This window comes from Charadrius vociferus, unplaced genomic scaffold, assembly GCF_000708025.1.
Source record: "Charadrius vociferus isolate BGI_N301 unplaced genomic scaffold, ASM70802v2 scaffold477, whole genome shotgun sequence".
In the NCBI taxonomy this organism is placed as follows: domain Eukaryota; kingdom Metazoa; phylum Chordata; class Aves; order Charadriiformes; family Charadriidae; genus Charadrius; species Charadrius vociferus.
Window position 1 is genome coordinate 4,459,425 of NW_009649449.1, and position 19,149 is coordinate 4,478,573.

At 43.7% G+C, this 19,149-nt stretch overlaps 2 protein-coding genes across 2 annotated transcripts in view; both read left to right on the top strand.

The window, feature by feature from the left end:
* The window catches only part of PLCH2 (phospholipase C, eta 2), a 49,020-nt gene extending 48,526 nt beyond the window's left edge, over nucleotides 1–494 (top strand). Inside the window, exon 23 of the mRNA XM_009889676.1 lies at nucleotides 24–494. Within this exon, the coding sequence (XP_009887978.1) occupies nucleotides 24–333 (310 nt within the window). The 3' untranslated portion in view covers nucleotides 334–494. The remainder of the gene's footprint in view (nucleotides 1–23) is intronic.
* Nucleotides 495–7,773: 7,279 nt separating this feature from the next.
* LOC104290511 (probable glutamate receptor) lies at nucleotides 7,774–19,085 on the top strand. Its single transcript, XM_009889618.1, has 10 exons — nucleotides 7,774–7,864; nucleotides 10,520–10,551; nucleotides 12,856–12,915; nucleotides 13,681–13,860; nucleotides 14,731–14,957; nucleotides 15,817–15,914; nucleotides 16,435–16,652; nucleotides 17,217–17,442; nucleotides 18,073–18,320; nucleotides 18,885–19,085. Exons 1-10 carry the CDS (start codon nucleotides 7,792–7,794, stop codon nucleotides 18,984–18,986), a joined length of 1,464 nt encoding a protein of 487 aa, XP_009887920.1. The 5' UTR covers nucleotides 7,774–7,791; the 3' UTR covers nucleotides 18,987–19,085.
* Nucleotides 19,086–19,149: the final 64 nt, after the last annotated feature.

The following is a 19,149-nucleotide window of genomic DNA, read 5'->3' on the forward strand; positions in this document are numbered from 1 at the left end:
AATGATATCACTTCCCCTATCAGTCTTGATCCAACTGAATCTGAAGAGGAAGGGGAGAGCTTGGGACTCCTTCGCCGGTCTTCATCTCGCAGTCAGAGTAGGGTGCGGTACATTGCCAACAGGGCTAAGCAAGCTCAGGAGAGGCAGCGGCTGCAAAGCCTGGGCCAGCTCAGCGGGAGTCCCATCGAGGAGAGAGGAAATCCAGAGGGAGCCTGCAGCGTTGCAAAAGCAGTTTGTATGGATATGGCTTCTCCTGCCGTGTTTACATCCCAGCCTAAGAACCAAACTGATTACAACGCTGACACAGAAGTCTTCTTTATGCTGAAACTGTAATTCTGGGGAGCACTGAATAAGGCAATGTTTACATTCCTGTCGAAACAAAACATAGTGACCTGAGCGGCACAAAATATCCTCATATGGCTTAGTGCTTCCTGGCCTTCCCTTGCTTGTGAGGGTACTTAATATCACGACTCCGAAAGAACAGATGAGTGTTAAGTTTGTCAGCAGTTGGTGTGAATAGAACAATCAGGTGAAATCGGCGACTTATATTTTTACAGTCCTGATGATCTGACCTTTTTTTTTTTTTTACACTTTTCCCAGCCTCAAATTTGGCCTCCTTTGTGTGTGACCACTTCTTTTCATTTTCAGTTTGCTCTGTGCAAATCTCATGTTCTTTACCAATTTCAGTAATTGATTCTTATAATAGGTAAGGTAAACATCTACATGATGTTAAAAACAGCTAAGGTAAATTTTGCTCTTACAAGTTGTGGATCCATGAAAAGGGGATGGATTTAAAATCATGCTCCCTGTTCTGTTTTATGTTTTGGAAGAGTTTGAGGCCTCTGAGGGTGTCTTCTCTGGAAAATATTCAAAATTGCAGTGTAATTGTTTAATGAATTAATAAGGTAGTAGATAAAGTCCATCTTCCATTGTGGATCTGTTTATTTCAGTGAAAATCCATATTGTCTCACTCTTTGAAGAAGAGTTCTCACTATGTTCCAAAGCAATGCTTTTTTAAACCAAGCCTGTTTATATATATAAATATATATACACGTGTGTGTCTGCAAATGTATGTCTGCACATATATGTACACATGCACACACTTAAACTGAACTGTGACTGTTTCTTGTCTCAAAACATAATCTGTGGGAATGAGACAGGAGAGAGAAGGGAATTACTAAAAATAGACAGGAAATATCTTCTGAATTTAATTCAGAAATGGCTAAGTGCTAGCCGTGCACGCTAGTCTTTTCTTGAAAACAGCCACCGTCCCTTCTTTATTGTATTTTAACAATGCTGCTGTACATAGCACTTTTTGGATGAATTTTACTATTTCTGTATTGCACTGCCATGCAAAATTTTCAATGATATGTTTTAAAAAAAAAGAGATATTTAATTTTTTTAGATGGACATATTTAGAATTAAATACTAACCTAAACAGAATAATAATTTTCCTCCCATTTTTTTTACTTTTTATTTTTAGGGATGTCGCCCCCCCCCCCGCCCCCCCAATTATTATGTCATTTATTATAGATGTATGTTTTATCAGTGATGGAGAAGAATGTTTACTGAGATGCATTTTAAAGAGAAACAGAGGTTTAATTTTATTTCAGGCTGCATAGAGTCCCTATTATTGAGAGAATATTTTGCTTTTGTTTGTAATGATTCTTTTGTATATATTGCAAAATCTAAAAATTTGTTTGTAAAACCACCTTACACTACTAAAATAAACGTATTTAACCTTCCAGCTGTTGACTCCTTAGCTGTAGCATAACACTTTTACTGTGCTGTCTAGAAGTTTGTGGTATACAAACATGGTTAATTCTATCTGCCTTGTTTTAAACGTTCATTAGTGGATAACATCTAACTTTACTCTTTTTCAGAGTGGTAGCCATTTCAGATCCAGCTCAAATTTTCTCAGGTCCATCGAAAGATGTGCAAGTATTGGTAGAGACTGGCATTCTGTTGTTGTGTGATACACAGCACATGGATTGTTAGGAAGCGAGGTCTTTGTTTGGCAGCCAGTGCTGGCTGTGTAGATGAAAATTCTAGGGCAACTCATGTAATTAACAGCCAACCAGGCATAATCCAAGGACCTAATCTATTCTGTTACAGCTGTCCAAGTAAGACAGATAGCCCTGTTTCATCACTGAGGTTGTTTAAAGTCTGGCTGAAAACACTGCAGCAAAAATTTAGTTTTCACCTCTCTCATTCTAAAATATCCTTCTCTTCTCTTCCTGTCCCAGCAAAGCGCACTGTGAAAGTGCATGTTACTTAGTTCATACTCTCTCCTGGAGGGGTCGTCAGCTTACTTGTGGATTGCAGGGCTAGAAAGGAGTTCTTGGTTTCTAATTTTAGTATCATTTGGCCACAAGCATATAAAAATGTAAGGCTAACTGTAGCTAATGATATCGCCATGACATGGAGATCAGGGCTGGGAGGGTTAAATTCTCTGATTAAATCTTTTCAAATGGTGTTCAGTATGTTTTGTCTAAAAATATTCTCTCCATTTTCCACCCTGGCTCAGATCTTCATTGCTTGTCTTCATAATTTGGATGAGAGGCCCTTGAGGTTTGTGCAACAAAGGTTTGGAACATGCACTGAAGTAACCCTACAATATCATTGCAGTCTCTGCAGGAAAAAAGGTAAATCAGCAGCAGAATGTGTGATCTGCCAAGATTAGTCTCACATTGTGTCTTAACACAAAGCAAATTTCATTAACATTCTCTAGACGAAAAGTCACTCTGTAATACTTTAGTCTTGGGCTGAAAAGCTGCAGGGAGTTGCTGCTTTTTTATCTTTAAAGCAAGAAAGTACATGCAACTTGACAGCTTTAGAAAGTTAATGTTTAAAAGGCCTGTTTGTGTCTTTTCAAAGACCAAGTTTCACAATCAAGTTATTTTTATCTTTAATTGATTAAGCAATACTTCTTAAATTAATGCACCTCACAGAAGGCAGTAAAAATTTTTTAAAAGAATTTTTAAAAAACAGTGTATGGATTTAACTTACTAGGGTACATGTGAATTTTGCCATCCTGCTTCCAAATTAATAGTAACTACCTTTACAGCTTGTCTTGTTATACTGCATGAGACCATTAATGACATGTCCATTTATTCCTATGAATGGAATTTATTTCATGGTACCTACACTGTTGAGTAGCAGAAGCTTACGTAGCAGTTTTGCTCTTCATTCGTCTGATCTTCATCAAGGAAGAGGAAAATTGCTTATTTGGATCTTCTCAGCAGGCAGGTTGCTATCTAAAATGGTAAGGAAAGCAATAAAGATTCGGTAGCAGTGGAGAGAGTCAGGAGTTGGGGTTCCAGGCAGCACTGATTTTCATTTTATAAATGCCTCACTGCTATTACTCTCTTTATGATCTTCTCTACCATTCATATGATAACCAAGATAAAAAAGAAAATTTTCCATCCTCCATGTGAAATTGCAGGCGGATGCAACGTAGACACAAGTTGAGCATGAAACCACAGTGGTCAGTGCATGCCATCGCCTAAGGTAGTAACATTCACTTTGTGGTAATCACCACTCACCATATTGCAGCTGCAAATTTTTACTAGAGTTGTACAACAGACTTAGGAATCCATAGGAGGCATCCAAATCCAGGCCAGAGCCACTTGCTAACAGGGCACCGTGTTTGTGTGCTCCATCAAGATGTCATGCAATGGAACAAAAGCCTGGCCGCAGGTGTGAAGGAATTCAGAAAGGCAGTTGAAATCGTTGTTCCTCAAGGTCGGTGACTGACTGAAAAGCCACTGAGATAGGTCCGATGGTCTGACAGTTAAACTGCTGAATGAGGATAGAGAAAGGCAGCGTGGGTAGGGGCGTTCTACTGATGTGTGAGAACCCATCCCTGGCGATACCTCATCCATCAGTCAAATCAGTAACGCTGCCTAGAGAAAGCCCATCTTGTATCTATTCCCGCTGGCTTGCTCAGAGACAGCGAGCACATTCCCTTGTCCGGAGTTCTTCCTGTCAGGCCCCAGACTCTTCTTGTATATGTTTTTCGGTTCATTAAACTGTAAGATTAGAAGTCCAAAGTTTCCAAATCCAAGCAGTGTATTATACTTGGCTGGACTTGGGATTTATGGTCTGTGTTCCTCCAACTTAGTGTTTAAGAACACTGATGATGAACATTTGATTGTATCTTTAAAAACTGATTTTGTCTGTGCTGAGATGCTTTCAGGTGCTTGTAGTTGAGCTTATCAGCCCCTGTTAGCTGCCAGCTGTGAAAAATCACATACCAAAATGTGCATCTTATTAAAGCCTAGAAAATATTCATGAAAAGCAGCTGGAAATCTCAGCTTATCTAACTTTTGCAAAATTTCCCCTACATTCAACCCTTTGCCAGAATCTCTCGGGCATAGCTATCAGGTGAGAATGTGAAGAACAAATCACGTTCAAACTACCAAAGACTGTACCTGGAAATGAACCTGTGACCAGGCCAAAGCCTCCGACAGAAATCCAAGGTGAATAGATCTTTCTGGTTTCTTTTTCTGTTTTGTCCTATAGAGAGAATGTAATTATCGTTTATAACATGTCTTAGCATCTTACCATAATTTATACTGCAAGAATGATTTGCACCATCTGGGCTCTGAAGTGCATTAAAAGTGATCTAAGGACTAATTGCAGTGAGCTATGAGTCAAGCCCTTGAATTCTGTTAGGGCAAGCGTCACTAAATGCAGTCTTTAAGCATTTTTTATTGAAATTTAAGCAATTTTTTTACTCTGCAGAAGGCAAGCTGTGTTGATGTTTAATAATTGATTTACTCAGTAGCATGTATAGAAAAATCTTAGGGAAGAAGGCCAAGATGCACAAGCTGTGGGCGAGTTTTCTGTCTTGAACAGTGCTTAAAGTGGAGTAGGGAGTAAATGTTTGTTTCTTACTTAAGCGTGGACGTGTTCCAGCTCCCCTGCAGCATGAGTTGTAATCGGTTGCTCTGCTGAATTCCTGTGAAGGCACTTCTTTGTTATTACAGTGCCTTGATGTGTGTATTTATAAATGACCTGTCCCAACAGAATCAGCCACTTGGCAGCGTTGTCCTTCAGCTCACTTTTGAAGTGAAACTAGTAAATGGAAGGATGAAGGGGACAGGAATTTCACTTCTCTGCCTGTGTATTAAACAGAACTGTACAATCCAGAGGGGAATTTAATGGTTTACCTTGAAGCTCAGGCCTTCCTCCAGCCGTCTGGGCACTGAGGAAATACTAGTTGAAACTAACAGCTTGGGGATTTAGGGGTTTTTTGGTGTTATACAGGCGTCCCCAGCTGATACCCTGAGACAGAGTGTGGAGGAAGTCTCAAGCAGCTTACACTATTGATAGGCAGGAGTAGATGATTTCTAAGGTTCCTTCCAACCTACATCATGCTATGATCCTGTGATTTTTCACAGGACCACACAGCAGGCCAGTTATAGTGTTTTCTGAGTCTTAATGTAGTATTCAGCTGCTGGACCAAACTGCTTCCAAACATTGTCTTTTTGCTGGGTGTAGTCTCCTCCTCTCTTTCCCAAAACCCAAGGCGCCCCCAGAGCCTGCAGTTCGAGCTGGCACGTTCTGCACAAGCCCCTTCGCCCGGCTCCTCCCTCTCCTTTATCCTTATAACAGCGTTGAATGCCTGCGAGCGTTCAGCGTTCCGGCAGTTTATTTGTGCCTGTTCGTTGAGTTGCTTCTGCTGGTACCCGGTCGGACAAACGGAACTAGGAGAGGCCCAAGGAACTGCTGTAAGTGAGATACTGCCTTCAGTCACTGCTGTTCTTGTTCTAGATGACGCGGATCAAAGCCTGTGTGCAACAGGCTGCCGCCGAACTACCTGATGGTTCTTCACCTTTTCCACTGCTCTTCTATACTGATGCTGCAGAGAGGAGGCTGGTTGAGGAGTAAAGTTGTCCTTGTTTACATTTTGAAAGGCTGAAAACCTTCTGAGGGGTGAGAGCTGATTCCAGCAAAGTAACTTTTAAAAATCTTTAGTTTGTTTTGCTGTAAAGCCGTCATGAGAAAGATTTGTTGTATCTCCTCAGGTGGATGGTGAACGGGTGCTGCAAGGGTTGATTTAAGCAGAATCTAAGGAACTCTTTACACACTGGGAGGCTCTAACCCCCTCTGCCTTCCCCTTATTCTCTCTCAACTTATTCTGTTTGCCCTTCAATGTCTCTAGTACTAAATCAGAACTAAAGAAGTGTATTAGCCTTTGTGAAAACTTTTTTGCACATATTTACACTCTATTTGTTTAGACAGTTGGCAGCCAGTGTGTTAACAGCTCTCTCTTTTCAAGCTGATGCAAGCAGTATATTACAAGCTCCAATTCGCTTTTTTTGAAGGAGGCCACTTGAAATAAAGATCACTTTGTAGTATGTACCAAATTGTAAGGCGAAAGTAGCAGTAATTTACAGATTAAATCAGGAAAAACACATTTCCTCACTGGCCCAACCTGAAGACTGCTGCTACTTTTCCTTTATGGGCCCTGGTGGGTGATTTCGCTGTTCAGTTCATGTGCTGCTCTGGCACAGAGGATCAAAATATTCTCAGTTTGAAGTATTTTTTACAACAATAACAACAAGACAGCATTTAAATTTAACCCAGAAAGAATCTTCTGTGTAAACTTTATTCACCATCTCTTATTGGGTGAAAAATGTAGAGAAAAACGAGTGAGGGAAACTACTGAGCTGTAATGTCAAGAGTTTTCACAGGAGTGCAGGTTTGAGGAAAATATCATAAAAGTTGATGAGGTGAGATTAACCAGTGTCTTCTGAGCGTCAGTCAGAAAGAAGCAAGTAATGCCATGTGCAGGATTTTTTTGCCTATATAGTCTCCTAAGTGGTAAGTTTCCTTGCGTGTTTTTAATACAGTTTTTACAGTTTCTGGGGTAAAGATGTCCCGAACCTTCTTTGACACTGTGACGACAAATACAATCAAAAATATTTCAGCAGCTTAAGACTTAATATAACCTGGCATTGATTGTTTTTCATGGTTCTGTTGCACAAATGTACAATTATTTCACTATTTTCATGCAGAAATCTTGTTGCAGAGCTGGAAATGAAGAAAGTTAATAAAATATGCTGGTTTTCCCTTGTCCCCTCTACCCCTTTTTCCTTGTTTAGTTAAGAGTAGGAGGTTGAGACAACTTTAGAAACAATTTCTCGTGTCTTTTGAAGCAGGGTGAGACAGCTTTGTTTTGTGCAAATGAAATAAACACCCAAATGGAAAGTGAAATTAAGGTTTTGCTTTTAAGCCCCCCAAATGAGAACCTCCTGGAGGAGGTCGTTTTATTAGTGCCTCAACTGGCTAGTGAGACTTCTTGAATAGCACCTTCCCATTCCTCAGAGCACGAGGTCCTAGTACTCAGGAGCAGCCCGCTTCAGCTGTGTCCGTGCCTCTCCCCGGCCCCACAGGTGTGTGCCCTCGTCACTGCACCCACCTACAGCTGTGTCCCCAGAGCCTGTAAACCATTGTGGTGCACCTCGCCTGTGGGGAGAGCTCATGGGAAGAGGAACAGGGCAACAAACTGGGGAAAAATCTACTTTATTGGTTGGTCACATCCTTTGTGCTGTAGTGAAGCATTCACCAGAATCTTTCCTTTAGTAGTTGTTGTGGCTGGTCTCAGCAGCGACTGTGTTTTCACCTGGAGAGCTTTGTTTGAATTGGGACTCTTCAGAACGAGGTGCAGAGAATCCAGGACATACTGATTTTAACCAATGAGGACCTGTAAAACCAGCTTTAACGACTTGCCTTTCATCTCTAGCAGGAAGTTTCCTTTAGACAGTAGATATTTCTGCTCCAATGGACAAAGGTCTTCACTTCACGGTCTGTGTGATTACAACCATGCTGCTCCTGAGAGGATCAAGCCTGGCAGGTGAGAAAAATGATCCAAGAATGCGGGCTGTATCCAAATCTGGGTTTGTTCTTCTTTGCAGAGTGTTAACTCTTTCAGTCTTTAACTGCTAGTGCTTGCAGGATTTTGCCTTAATCTAGGAATTTGCTTTCAAATTGGTTATTAAGACATCACCGGGACTTACCTTGTTGTTACAGCTTGTGATGGTGACTTTATTGTGTTATGAGTGCTGTTACTAAATGTCTTTGCTGCTATAGTTGTAAATGAGATGACAGAGATCGGGGAAGATGGAAAAGCATAGAAAAAGGGTGGTTAGATGTCCTTGAACACCGTTGTTCTGGTTAAAGCTGCACTGTTAAGTCTGTGGCCTCTTGAATTGCAGCAAGATACACCGATCAACTTGTTCTTCTGTGAGTGATGTTTTCCATGTTACTTGTTTAGCGCCTCTGCTCATGCCATGTTTCGGGAAGAAGGGGGGATTTAGCGCACTGAAGTTGTCAGCTCTGTGAGACCCCAGACATTTTGTAGACCAAGGGTAACGCTACGTTCCCCCTGCAGCTCTGAAGGGACAGTGGTAGGAGCCTGCCAGGGACTTCTGCACGGTGCTCCGCCAGCTGGATCGCACTCTGCTCTCAGTGTGAGCAGCTTGTTTTGCAACTGAACAACAAATGCCATTGTTTCGATCTTATTGTGGGGTTTTTTGGTGTCCTGTGCCTGGAGTCCAGACTCAGGCTAAAAAGTAGCTTGACCTTGCAAAATTACTGGGAGATTCAAAATTGGCTCTCTGTTTAGAGTGTTGGGAGAGCAACTTCCCTTCCTCTGCTGCCTCTCCTGTCCATCTCGCACACCCATCTCCTCTCTGTCCAGAGCTGGCGGTGCAGAGCTGTGGCAGCCAGTTCGCCTCAGCTTACAGATGCTTCACCCACCCGTTTGTGTCTCTGACCATGGTCAAATTCTCTCATACTGAGAATTCTCTTATCCTGAATGTCCCAGTGTACTCCAGAACTGTAATCCACCTGACCCATCACCTCTTCTTTTAGTTCAGCTGTCTCTCCTGATCACAAGCTGGTGAAGGGTGCAAAGACAGGGGTACCGGCCTGGGGAGGGAGGATGGGGTGGAAGATTGGGGTGAGGTGGCTGGTTCTTAACAGTGCGACAAGCTTTGTCACCACAAGTTAAGCAGGGAGCCATCTGCCATTAGAAGGGCAAGCTCAGGGTAGAAGGGGGAAGGACAAGGCTGATTTTTGCGACCACAGTCATTTCCTCCAGCCACCGGCCTGCGGGAGCAAGAGTGGAGGGATGAGCCTCTTCTCTTTGTCTTATGTTTTTTTAGACTCTCACAAAGGATTGTCACAATGAGGACTTGGCTTCTGAGAAGTGTCACTGCAACGAATTTTGAGTTAGTGCTGCAACTTGATTACTTATGGTCCTTTCAGGAGTTCTCACAATGGGGCTTTGAACAGCTGCATCCAGTGCCGCTGTGGGGGAGCTGAAGCCCTCAGAACAGACTGTTTGCTTCCAAGAAACCCTAGCAGGTCTTCAAAACGGAGCCTCAAAAAGCTTTTGCTGGCTTTAATGAGTTTCTAAAGGGAGACAAGAGAACTCCTTTGTGAAGATTTCCAGCTCCCATGGAGAACTGTAGTGGAGAGGGAAAAAACAGGTTTTGTTTTACAATAATGTAGGGTTCAGCACAAGGCCAGAAAATGCAAAACCAAAGAATGAATAATACATCATGAATGAATATGTTGTTATATTTAATGAAAAACTCACAGCTTTTGCTTGAAAGGGTGAAAACACCCGAAATTTTTTGTTTTATCTTGAGGGATTTTTGGCTTTTACACTGTGAATTCTTTGATTCCAAGCAGCAAGGCTGTGCACATTCTACAAAAAACATCCTGGGCAATTAATGAGTCATATATTGACACAATTGTGGTTTTAATCTCAGTCATTGTGGTTTAGCTCTCTTGCAGCTGGGATGAGATTGGGGTATTCTCCTGAGTACTACAAAAAGTGAAGCTGTGGATCAAATAATTTAACAGGGCTTGTTAAAAGTCACACGGCAGAGCGGAGAGTAGAACCCAGAAGCATGACTGACCTCAGTAATAGCACTGGGTGGGTAGGACGTGGTAGAAACCTCTTTGGCTGCTTTGACAGTGGGAACCTCTCATAAGCAGGGGAAGGGAAGAATAAGAAAACGGAGTGTCTTGGAACTTAGCAGTGATGAAGTTTTGGTTGTTTACAGGGCCTTTCCTTAGGGGTATAGACACAGTTTTGGAGGAGTTAGGGGGGCAAATCTTTGTGTGAAGTAGCAGGAGAGCTGACTGTTCACCTTGTCGGGGCAGGCAACAAGGAAATAAGGCAATGAATTCTGCAGAATCCGTTCCTCAATGTGTGAGTGACAGCCACAATCATTAAGTTACAAGTAGAACCTTCTGCAGCCTGAATCTGGCTGTGTCTCTTTCTGCCTCTGGTTGTTGCGCACGGATACTCTGCTGTGAATAAGGGAACAAACAACAAAACTGCTGCGAGTCACCTGCACTGTGAGCTTGGGAGCTGAGGATAATCATTCTGTGTGCTTAAGTGCAATGTGAAAGGAGGGTGTGAAACTTCACTCTTAAGGAGCTGTAAATATAAGCCCTGCAAGAAGTTGATTTTCTTGTTGTATTTTTTTTTCAGGAACTGCAAGGAATGATGATGCTGTGAATAAGGTATGTGTAAGTTCATTGGTGCGGAGCTACCAATGAGGGCATATGTGCAAAAAGTCTTATGTTTGAAATCCAGAAATAGATGTGAGCAATGCTTTTCATTTGTGAAGAGTTATTATTTTAAATATATTTCATGGCTAGTGAAGGCCATGTCTAAGTCTGTCTTTGTGTCTATACTTTTTTTTTTTTCACTCAATCTTTTGTCCAGAATTCAAAATTCAATCACGTCCCAGGGAAGAATCTGCCTATAGCCCTGTCTTCATGGCTTATAGAATTTAAACCTCAGAATTATTGCATCACTTATGATCTTTATAAACTTCTTAACATCAAAGAAAATTCAGACACGTGAACATCCAGAGATACCTTTATTCGTTCTTAAGATGTGTGTTTTATTTCCAGAAGTTTGCACTTAACGTAAAAGTCTCTGTGTGGGAAGTAATTCCTCAGGCTTTAGAAGAAAGATGGCATATGTCTCTTAAAATCTAACCTGCTACATGTATATATTCACCTAATGCAGGACAGTATTTGTCCTAAAGACTTTCCAATCAAAAATGATGAGAGGGTTGGTTATGGTAGCATTGGGAAATGAAATTAAGTCCAAATGGCATAGGTAGAGACAGAATTTGCGTCACCGGAATCTCGGCTCATTTGTCAGTCTCAAAGAATGCTGGATGCCTGTCATGTGCCAAAAAGAGAGTTTTGGGGAAGGTCATGGAATTTCAATCCGGTTCAATTTGCATAAACCTCCAATTGTTGATTCCAGTATTGAGAAATAAGCAAACAAAAAACCTCAGAGAAACACATCTCAGCGCCTCTCTTGTCCTCCCCTCTTCCTTGTCTCCAGTCCCCTCACTGCACGCATTTTATACTCCGTGCCTTTGGTGAGGCAACACGGTGGCAGAGGAGACACTGGGGTCAGCGTGTTGTGGTTCCTACTCAGTTGTTCCTGTGTGGGCTCCTCCACTGACTGCAGCCCCGTTGCAGTTGTACCTCCTCCTGCATCTCCTCTCTGTCCCTCCTTGGGGCAGCTCTTGTGCTTCTGCTCTTGTTTGGGGTGGTTCTTCTTCCTCAGCCTTTCTCCCACTCTACTGGTCCCTCCTGCCCTGCCAGCTTTCACCACAAACTTGGCTGATGCAGTCAGTTTTGGTGCATGGTGGCTCTGTTTTGTCCATTTCTAAGCCAGCTTGAAATGCCCATGTCCAGCACCAGGCAGTTCGTGACCTCCTGCAGCAGTCCCCTACCCACCCTGCTGCTACCGAAACCTGCAACTTTTGCCCAGTAAAATACTTTTCTGGTATATTCACAAAAGTTGTAGTGTGTTGTTGAGATTTTTTTTTTTTTTTTTAAGAACCACTTTGAAACCTTCAATAGCTACTGGGTGAAGCCAAGTGAGAGGGACGGGTCAGGATTTTTTGGTCTTGTGCTTCATTCACCCTCTTGTTCAGCAGTCATAAATATTTCAAACAGACCTGAAAAGAAGTGTGACTTTTTTGCTTTTGTCTAAGAGCAAATTGCAGCTTATGTGGGAACAGAAACATTTCTTCCAGAACACTCTGCCTTAGGTAACTTCTGACCACAGCTTCAAAGACAAAGCTCATCCCTCAAATCCTTCCATTGCAGAGAGAGAATTGAAACAAGATAATTCAGCTCCTGGAGGAACTGGATCTTCTTTTGCAGATATTGTACTGCATATATACACAGACACACACGCTCTCTCACTCTGTCTAGAAACATTACTGTGTAATTTTAGAATGAAGGGATACACTGAAGACCAACAAATCTTACAGAATTAGACTGCTTTACTGGCAAAAGCTTAAATTGTTCCGAAGTAGTACTGATCAGAAAGAATCTCGAGTTGTGTGACTCTCTAAGGTTGGAAGATACACTCTTGAATTCAGTATCTGGTGCAGAAGTGAATCCATGTTTCCTCTCCTCCTCCTCTCAGGTTTCCTACTGTTTTGTGTCTCCTGGAATTGCTCTCTAATGAGACTTTAATTGGCTGCTAAGTCTGTAGCACCCAACTGATCCCTTTGGAAGACTGTACCCACTGTGTGTCTGAAGAATTGTGACAACATTTAAAGTGATTTTTATTCAGACAAAGTGTGCTGACAACACACAATAAAGTGAAATGCTTGTGATTTATTAATTACTGTTAGGGTTGCTGCAGCTTACAGGGTAGATTTATAGCTGGTTTAACACGTGCACACACCACCCCGCGACACCCACTCCATACTGTGAGCCCTACCTAAGTGGGGACGTGTCTGGGGCTTTGAAATCCAATTATTTCTTCATTTTTTTGATTTGCAGGGCACTGACTCAAGGGGACCAGAAGAGGGTCTTCCAACTTTGACTGTCACAACGATTCTGGTAAGGCAGTGACACAACACTGGGAGACAGCTGGAATTATACTTTGCCTTTTTTTCCCACCCATATATTTGCAGGTGCGTTTTTGGGCTGTCTTTGACACCGATATCCCTGTTCAGCACTGACGGTGTTTTTGGAGCACTGGCTCGGTGGTGCAGAGGCGCAAGCTGTCTGTAGTTTGCGATGGGAGGATTCGAGGGCTGTCAAAGCCCACAAAATGGATTGGGCATGCACTTCTGTAAATGACTGCTCCGCAAAGACAGCCAGGCCTCTCCGCGCTGTTTAGCTACATCTAAGGGTTGTCATGTTACCTACATGTTGTTTCTGTCCTGCAGTGGAAATATGTAAAGATCACACATGTGCAGGGATTAAAAACAGGCTATAAAAAAAAGCAAAACACATTATCGCATGTACCAGACAAGCAGGACTACGTAGAAGAAGCTGCAGCAGTGAATTTTTGATTCTGATGTCAGATCCTGCACGAGCATGTGACCCTCATCTGAGGCTTTGGTGGGCCAAATGAAATGTATTTGGGCTTGTAGACTGAGGAGACATCATTGCTTACTTCTGTGGTACCTGTGCCTTGCAGGATGCAGCTGTCCTCCTGGAGCTGTGCTCTGTGACTAGTGGTAGCACATGACTCCAGTGATTATCTTTCAAGTTTGGAAATGTGGATAGAGGTCTTGCCAGAAAAATGGTTTAATTCACAATCAGTTGCACTGCAGACTGTAGGAGCATGTAATTGTGTACTTTTCCCTCAATATGCAGGAAGATCCTTACGTCATGGTGAGAAGTGCAGAACTGGAGGGATACTGCATTGATTTGCTGAAGGCACTTGCTGCAATGCTGCACTTCAGCTACAAGGTGAAGGTGGTGGGAGATGGGCAGTACGGTGCCGTCTCTTCCAGTGGGAACTGGACGGGGATGATTGGCGAGATTTTGAGACAGGTAATTTTCAATTTATATTTTTGACAAACTGCAGCTCTAGAAGGAAAGAACAGTGCTAGCAGCTCTTGGACACCATTAGAATTTGCTCAGGGACTGAGCAACTTGGAGTCACCCTGCCTGTTGTGTAGAACTAATGAAGAACAACATTTGCAGTTGGTTTTTGTCCTGCGAATATGGAAACTAAGGAACCAGGGGACAATGGCCATAGCATTATTGTTAGAACAAGGTGCTCCTGGTGCAGTGCTTGTCTGGTCTCGGAGGCTACCCAGTGTTTCTTTGTAGTCTGAGAGACTGTACAGACATCTTAGCTCACTCATGAAACAAAGGTAATGGCTTTAAGGAAAACTTACCTTGAATATAACCAGTAGGTGAAACTGATCTCTGTCAGAATGGTAATCCCTTAGACTCTTCAAGGAGATGCTTGAACGCGCATCTTACCCCGTCATGCACCATTCCCCGTGGCTAGTGTTCTGTCATCTCTTGGTAGCATTTGAGTTAATCCTTCTTTGCTCCTCTGAACTTGGTGCTGTGTCCAGCTGTCAGTCATGTAGATGCTGCAGCTGGCAAAAGAAAGGAACATGCCTTCTGGTTTTGGTGAACAAAGCCAATGTGGTTCATGGTGCACAGCCTCAGCTTGTGTGTGGGATGCTGTAGTAGGAAAACAGAAGCCCCAGATACCAACCAGCACCCCACTATGAACAATGCAAAATGGAAAACAGCTCACCGTCTAAGGTGACAGCTGTCTATTGACACAAAAAACTGATTTGCCATGTGGATATCTGCCCGCTCAGCCTGGGAAGCGTTCTGCTTGAGTGCCAGAAATCTTCAGGTAGGCTGGATGGTTGATTATTTTTTATCTCCATCCTACAGGAAGCAGACATTGCAGTGGCTCCATTGACAGTCACGTCAGCAAGGGAGGAGGTGGTCTCCTTCACCACACCGTTCCTGCAGACTGGGATTGGAATCTTGCTTCGAAAAGACACCGTCTCTCAGGACATGTCTTTCTTCCACTTCCTGGCTCCTTTCAGTAAGGAGACCTGGACTGGCCTTTTATTTGCTTATGTGCTGACGTGCTTCTGCCTCTTTCTTGTTGCCAGGTATAAATGAATTTGTTTCACAGATTTTGTTCAAGTCAGCTGCTTTCTCAGCTATGAAGAGATCTCAGTTTTAAAGAAAGTGCCAGGGTGCGTTTTATTTTGAAGAACCTTCTGTACAGGTCTAGAACTGGGGCTAATAAAGCGTAAGTCATGTCAGATTAAGACAGCATTAAAAGTAGGATCTCACCACAAAGAACACTGTATCTCTTGGTGTGGGTTACCTAGCGTTGCTAAAAGACTGTGTGTTTGTACTTCAGCTGTTCTTTCTTGCTTCTGTCAGAGTTTGTTTTGAACTACAACCACATTCCTACGTGCAGGTGTCTCTCCTGGTGTATTTTCATGCACCGTCCCCTGCACTGACTTGTGGAAGAGACTCTCTCTGCCGGCACTCCACCCTCTTCCCCGGAGATTCAGCTTTCCCACCCTTCTTGATTAGAATGCACTGAGGCTCTCTGCAGCTGCAGTCTTGAACAGAACCTCTGTTGCTGCTTTTCTAGTTTTATGCGCGATCTTTACGGGTGAGGATTTGCTCCAAGGAGCAGTTCGGTCTGGTGTTACGGAACAGAGCCAGTGTTGCCCCCCAGGTGTGCCAGGGAGAATAGGTTATGCCATGGCTCGGGAAGAAAGTGTCTGGCAAACCTGTAGCAGGACCCTCAGAGCCATCGCTGCTGCAAACTACTTGAGGCATTCAGCCGGAGGGCTTTCCTCTGCACTGGTTAAACTGGAACTCAGGTGCAGGAGGAGCTGCTGTGGAAGGAAGGGCGTTTCCAGGCTATCTGCACTGCTGCAGTCACACTGCAGGATTACTTGTACTTTATTCCCCCTGAATGTCTGGTTTTATCCTGTCATTTTCCCACAGGCTGAGCCCCTGTGAATGGAATGAGCCAAAGAATGAAGAAAACCACTTTACCTTCCTAAATAGCCTCTGGTTTGGAGCGGGAGCACTCGCCCTGCAAGGTGAGCCAGGAGGACTGCAAGAAAGCAGCTCTGGGAGCAGCGTGGGTTTTTAAGCTGATTGTCTATCCAGTTCTCACCTGTCTGTAGCACTGGTGTGCCATCCTTTTGAGGGAAAAGATGTTCCAATAAGGAACTCCTGGTTTGGGGAGTTTTGATTACAGCTTTGTTGGAATGGTACGGATGACTGGCTTCAGTTGAGGAGTATTTTCTGCTTTAACAATTGCTTTAGGGAATGTCAATCTAACCATAGCACTGGTGCTTTGTAGAGTGGTGTTTGTTGTTGCTGGCCACTGAGGTTGCTTCAACTCAAAAGTGCATTGCATGCTGTTTTGATGCTGTTCAAACTAGCCGTAGTTGGTCTTTTCAAGCTCGTGTGTTAAGCAGCTGCAGGGCAAGTTTTGCAGTTTGGCCTTTACTTAAAGGGAAGTCTTTAACTCAGGCTCGTGGATCTAAAGTTCTTCATCTTTCTCTCACTGTACATCACCTCCCACACCTTCTAATCGCTCCTCTGGTCGTGCAGGTGTCACTCCTCGGCCCAAAGCGCTCTCTGTGCGGGTCATCGCTGCTGTCTGGTGGCTGTTCACCATCGCCTTGCTAGCTGCCTACATCGCCAACTTCACCGCTCTGCTGAGCTCCGGCAGTGAGCAGCTCCCCATCCAGACTTTTGAAGATCTTGTGAAGCAAAGAAAGCTTGAGTTTGGGACACTGGATGGCTCCTCTACTTTCTACTTCTTCAAGGTGCAGAGAATCTCATTGTGCACATACACCGTAGAGCTGCTAAGCTGGGCCAAGTTGTGCAGCTCATGCCTGTGGGTCCTTACACCACGCTCCATCGCTGTAGACTCCATCAGTTTTCCTGTAATACTTCAAATAATGTGACTGGTGCCTCTTGTTTTGTTCATCTCCTCTTCCACCTTTTCTGAGAGAGAAAAGCCTGCAGAGGACTGTATTTTTATAGTGTATTCTCTTTTAAAAAAGTGGTGATAGTCTTCAGGGGTTATCCTTGTGTACCTTGAACACAAGGACTGACGTAGGTAATTTCTGGGTATGTTAATTGGATGCCTGCAAAGGTGGGTTTTGGGCGTGGTGGGAAATATGTAATACTTATCTGCCTGTAACACTCTATATTAGAGAGGAAATCTGTGCTAGTTATATGCTCATTTTCAGCACAGAGGGCTCACGGGGCAATGGTTTCAGGCCGCTTATTCTCAAAATTGTTTTGCAATCATTGCACATATATGCAGATTTTTTTCAGATGATTGTTTTACACTTCAGTTTGACACTTGGATTTTTGGGCTGCAGAACTCCAAGAATCCCATCCATCAGATGATCTATGAATACATGGACAAGAGACGAGACCACGTTTTAGTCAAAACCTACCAGGAAGCAGTTCAACGTGTGCTGGAGTCAAACTATGCCTTCATAGGTGAATCGATCTCTCAAGACCTTGCAGCTGCCAGGCACTGTGACTTGATCCGGGCCCCCGAAGTTATCGGAGCCAGAGGATTTGGCATTGCCACTACCCAGGGTTAGTCATTGTGCACTGCTTCTGTCCCACTTCTCCACTTGGATTTATTTCATGGGTCTGGAGTAGCAGGTTGACAGAGCCAAAAGCCCGGCACAGCCAAGTCCTGAAGCTTGCACACGTCTTCTGCACTAACACTAATAATGTAGTGTGGACAAACTGGTAACCCTGCTATGCAATGTTTTCATTCTGTAGATGAATTATCACTAGCAGTCGCTCCTACTTTGGACTTTAATATGCAAAAAATTCCAACTCTCAGGGCTGTCACTGGTTCTTGTGGGTTTTTTTGGTTTTTGCCTGGGTCCCAGTAGCGCAGAGCTCCTCAGATAGTGAGCGGGGGAGAGAGTTTGTTCTCTCATGCAGCATGACTGCTTCTATTTCTCAAAGTACCTTCACTTTCTCGTTATGCTGCAACTATTATCGTACCTCTATGGATGGGACAGGAACAGTTGTTATCTAAGAAGAGCACTTGGCTTAGGCTGGTGCACTCTGTTAGCAGAATGCCCGTCAGACCGTTGGGAAGCAGCACCCACCTAACCCCGCTTGGTAGCGTAGCAGCGGATAGCTTAAAAATGTTCTAGTGGCCATCATCTCTCCCATACTCTTCTCTCTCCTTTATTCTCCTGCTGCCAGCATCCCTGTGGACTAAGAAGCTCTCCATTGCTGTCCTCAAACTGCGGGAGTCGGGTGATCTTGACTACTTGCGTAACAAGTGGTGGGAGACCAGCTGCCTTCACAAGAGCAGAGAGAGATGGAGTCCTCTGCAGCCCCAGGCTCTGGGTGGGCTCTTTCTTACCCTTGCGATTGGCCTCACACTGGGAGTAATTGCAGCTGTGGTGGAGCTCTCAAATAAGAGCAGACACGCTGCTGGACATGTAAAGGTAGGTGATGGTTATTGTCTCCTCTCCTACCTCCTTCTATCCCTTCTGTTTGGCACAGACCCGCCAGGCACCCGTGCTGCACTGCGCACAGCGCTGGCATTCCACGGTGACCCCATGGCTCCCCAAGGAAAGCAACGCTGCTTCGTGAGGGGACCGGGGGGAAGATGTGCTCTATGGTTACTCTTTAAAGCAATGAAATTTCATAGCCTGGGCTGTGGGATAGTTTTGTAGCCCGAACAGGGGAACAATCATAAAATAACTCTGCCTCCCTCCCCCCAGTATTAAGTAGAAACATTTCCTGTAATTCCCGGGCAGCCAAACTGCATTCCAATATGCTGAGTGCGTACAGAGAACAGTAAATCATCAATAACAAGTTTATTCTCAAGTATGGCTGTTCTTAGTCATTTGACAAGCAGGAAAACACATGTAAATGAAACGGCACTAGTATCCAAACGTGCACCTTGGTGTTCCATCCATTCCAACGGATGGGTCGTGCACGCATCAAAGGTGGATTCCATGACATGGAACAACTCACCGCTTGTTTCCTCCCCTTTTGTTTTTCAGAAATCTTGTTGCTCTGTTTTCACAGAAGAAATGTGCACTCGTCTACGTATAAAAGAAAATACAAGACAAAGCCAGGAGACTTCAGGGAGGGCTAATGCTTAAGAATTTTTTGCTCAGGAAATGGGCATGTATTAGGTTTATACCGTATATATTTCATAGGAACTACATCACTGTAGAAAGATGTTTTTCTGCAAGTCTAGAGTGTTAGTTTTCTAATTACAAACACACACAGAGAGCACTTCTGGATTGGTGGTGGAGCTGGATA

What these genes read in the sequence shown, in the direction of transcription:
- LOC104290511 (XM_009889618.1), top strand. Translation starts at nt 7,792, where the DNA reads ATGGACAAAGGTCTTCACTTCACGGTCTGTGTGATTACAACCATGCTG. An exon ending in GGGAGCACTCGCCCTGCAAG is followed by an intron (nt 15,915 to 16,434) that starts GTGAGCCAGGAG and finishes CTGGTCGTGCAG; the next exon opens with GTGTCACTCCTCGGCCCAAA. An exon ending in CTACTTTCTACTTCTTCAAG is followed by an intron (nt 16,653 to 17,216) that starts GTGCAGAGAATC and finishes TTTGGGCTGCAG; the next exon opens with AACTCCAAGAATCCCATCCA.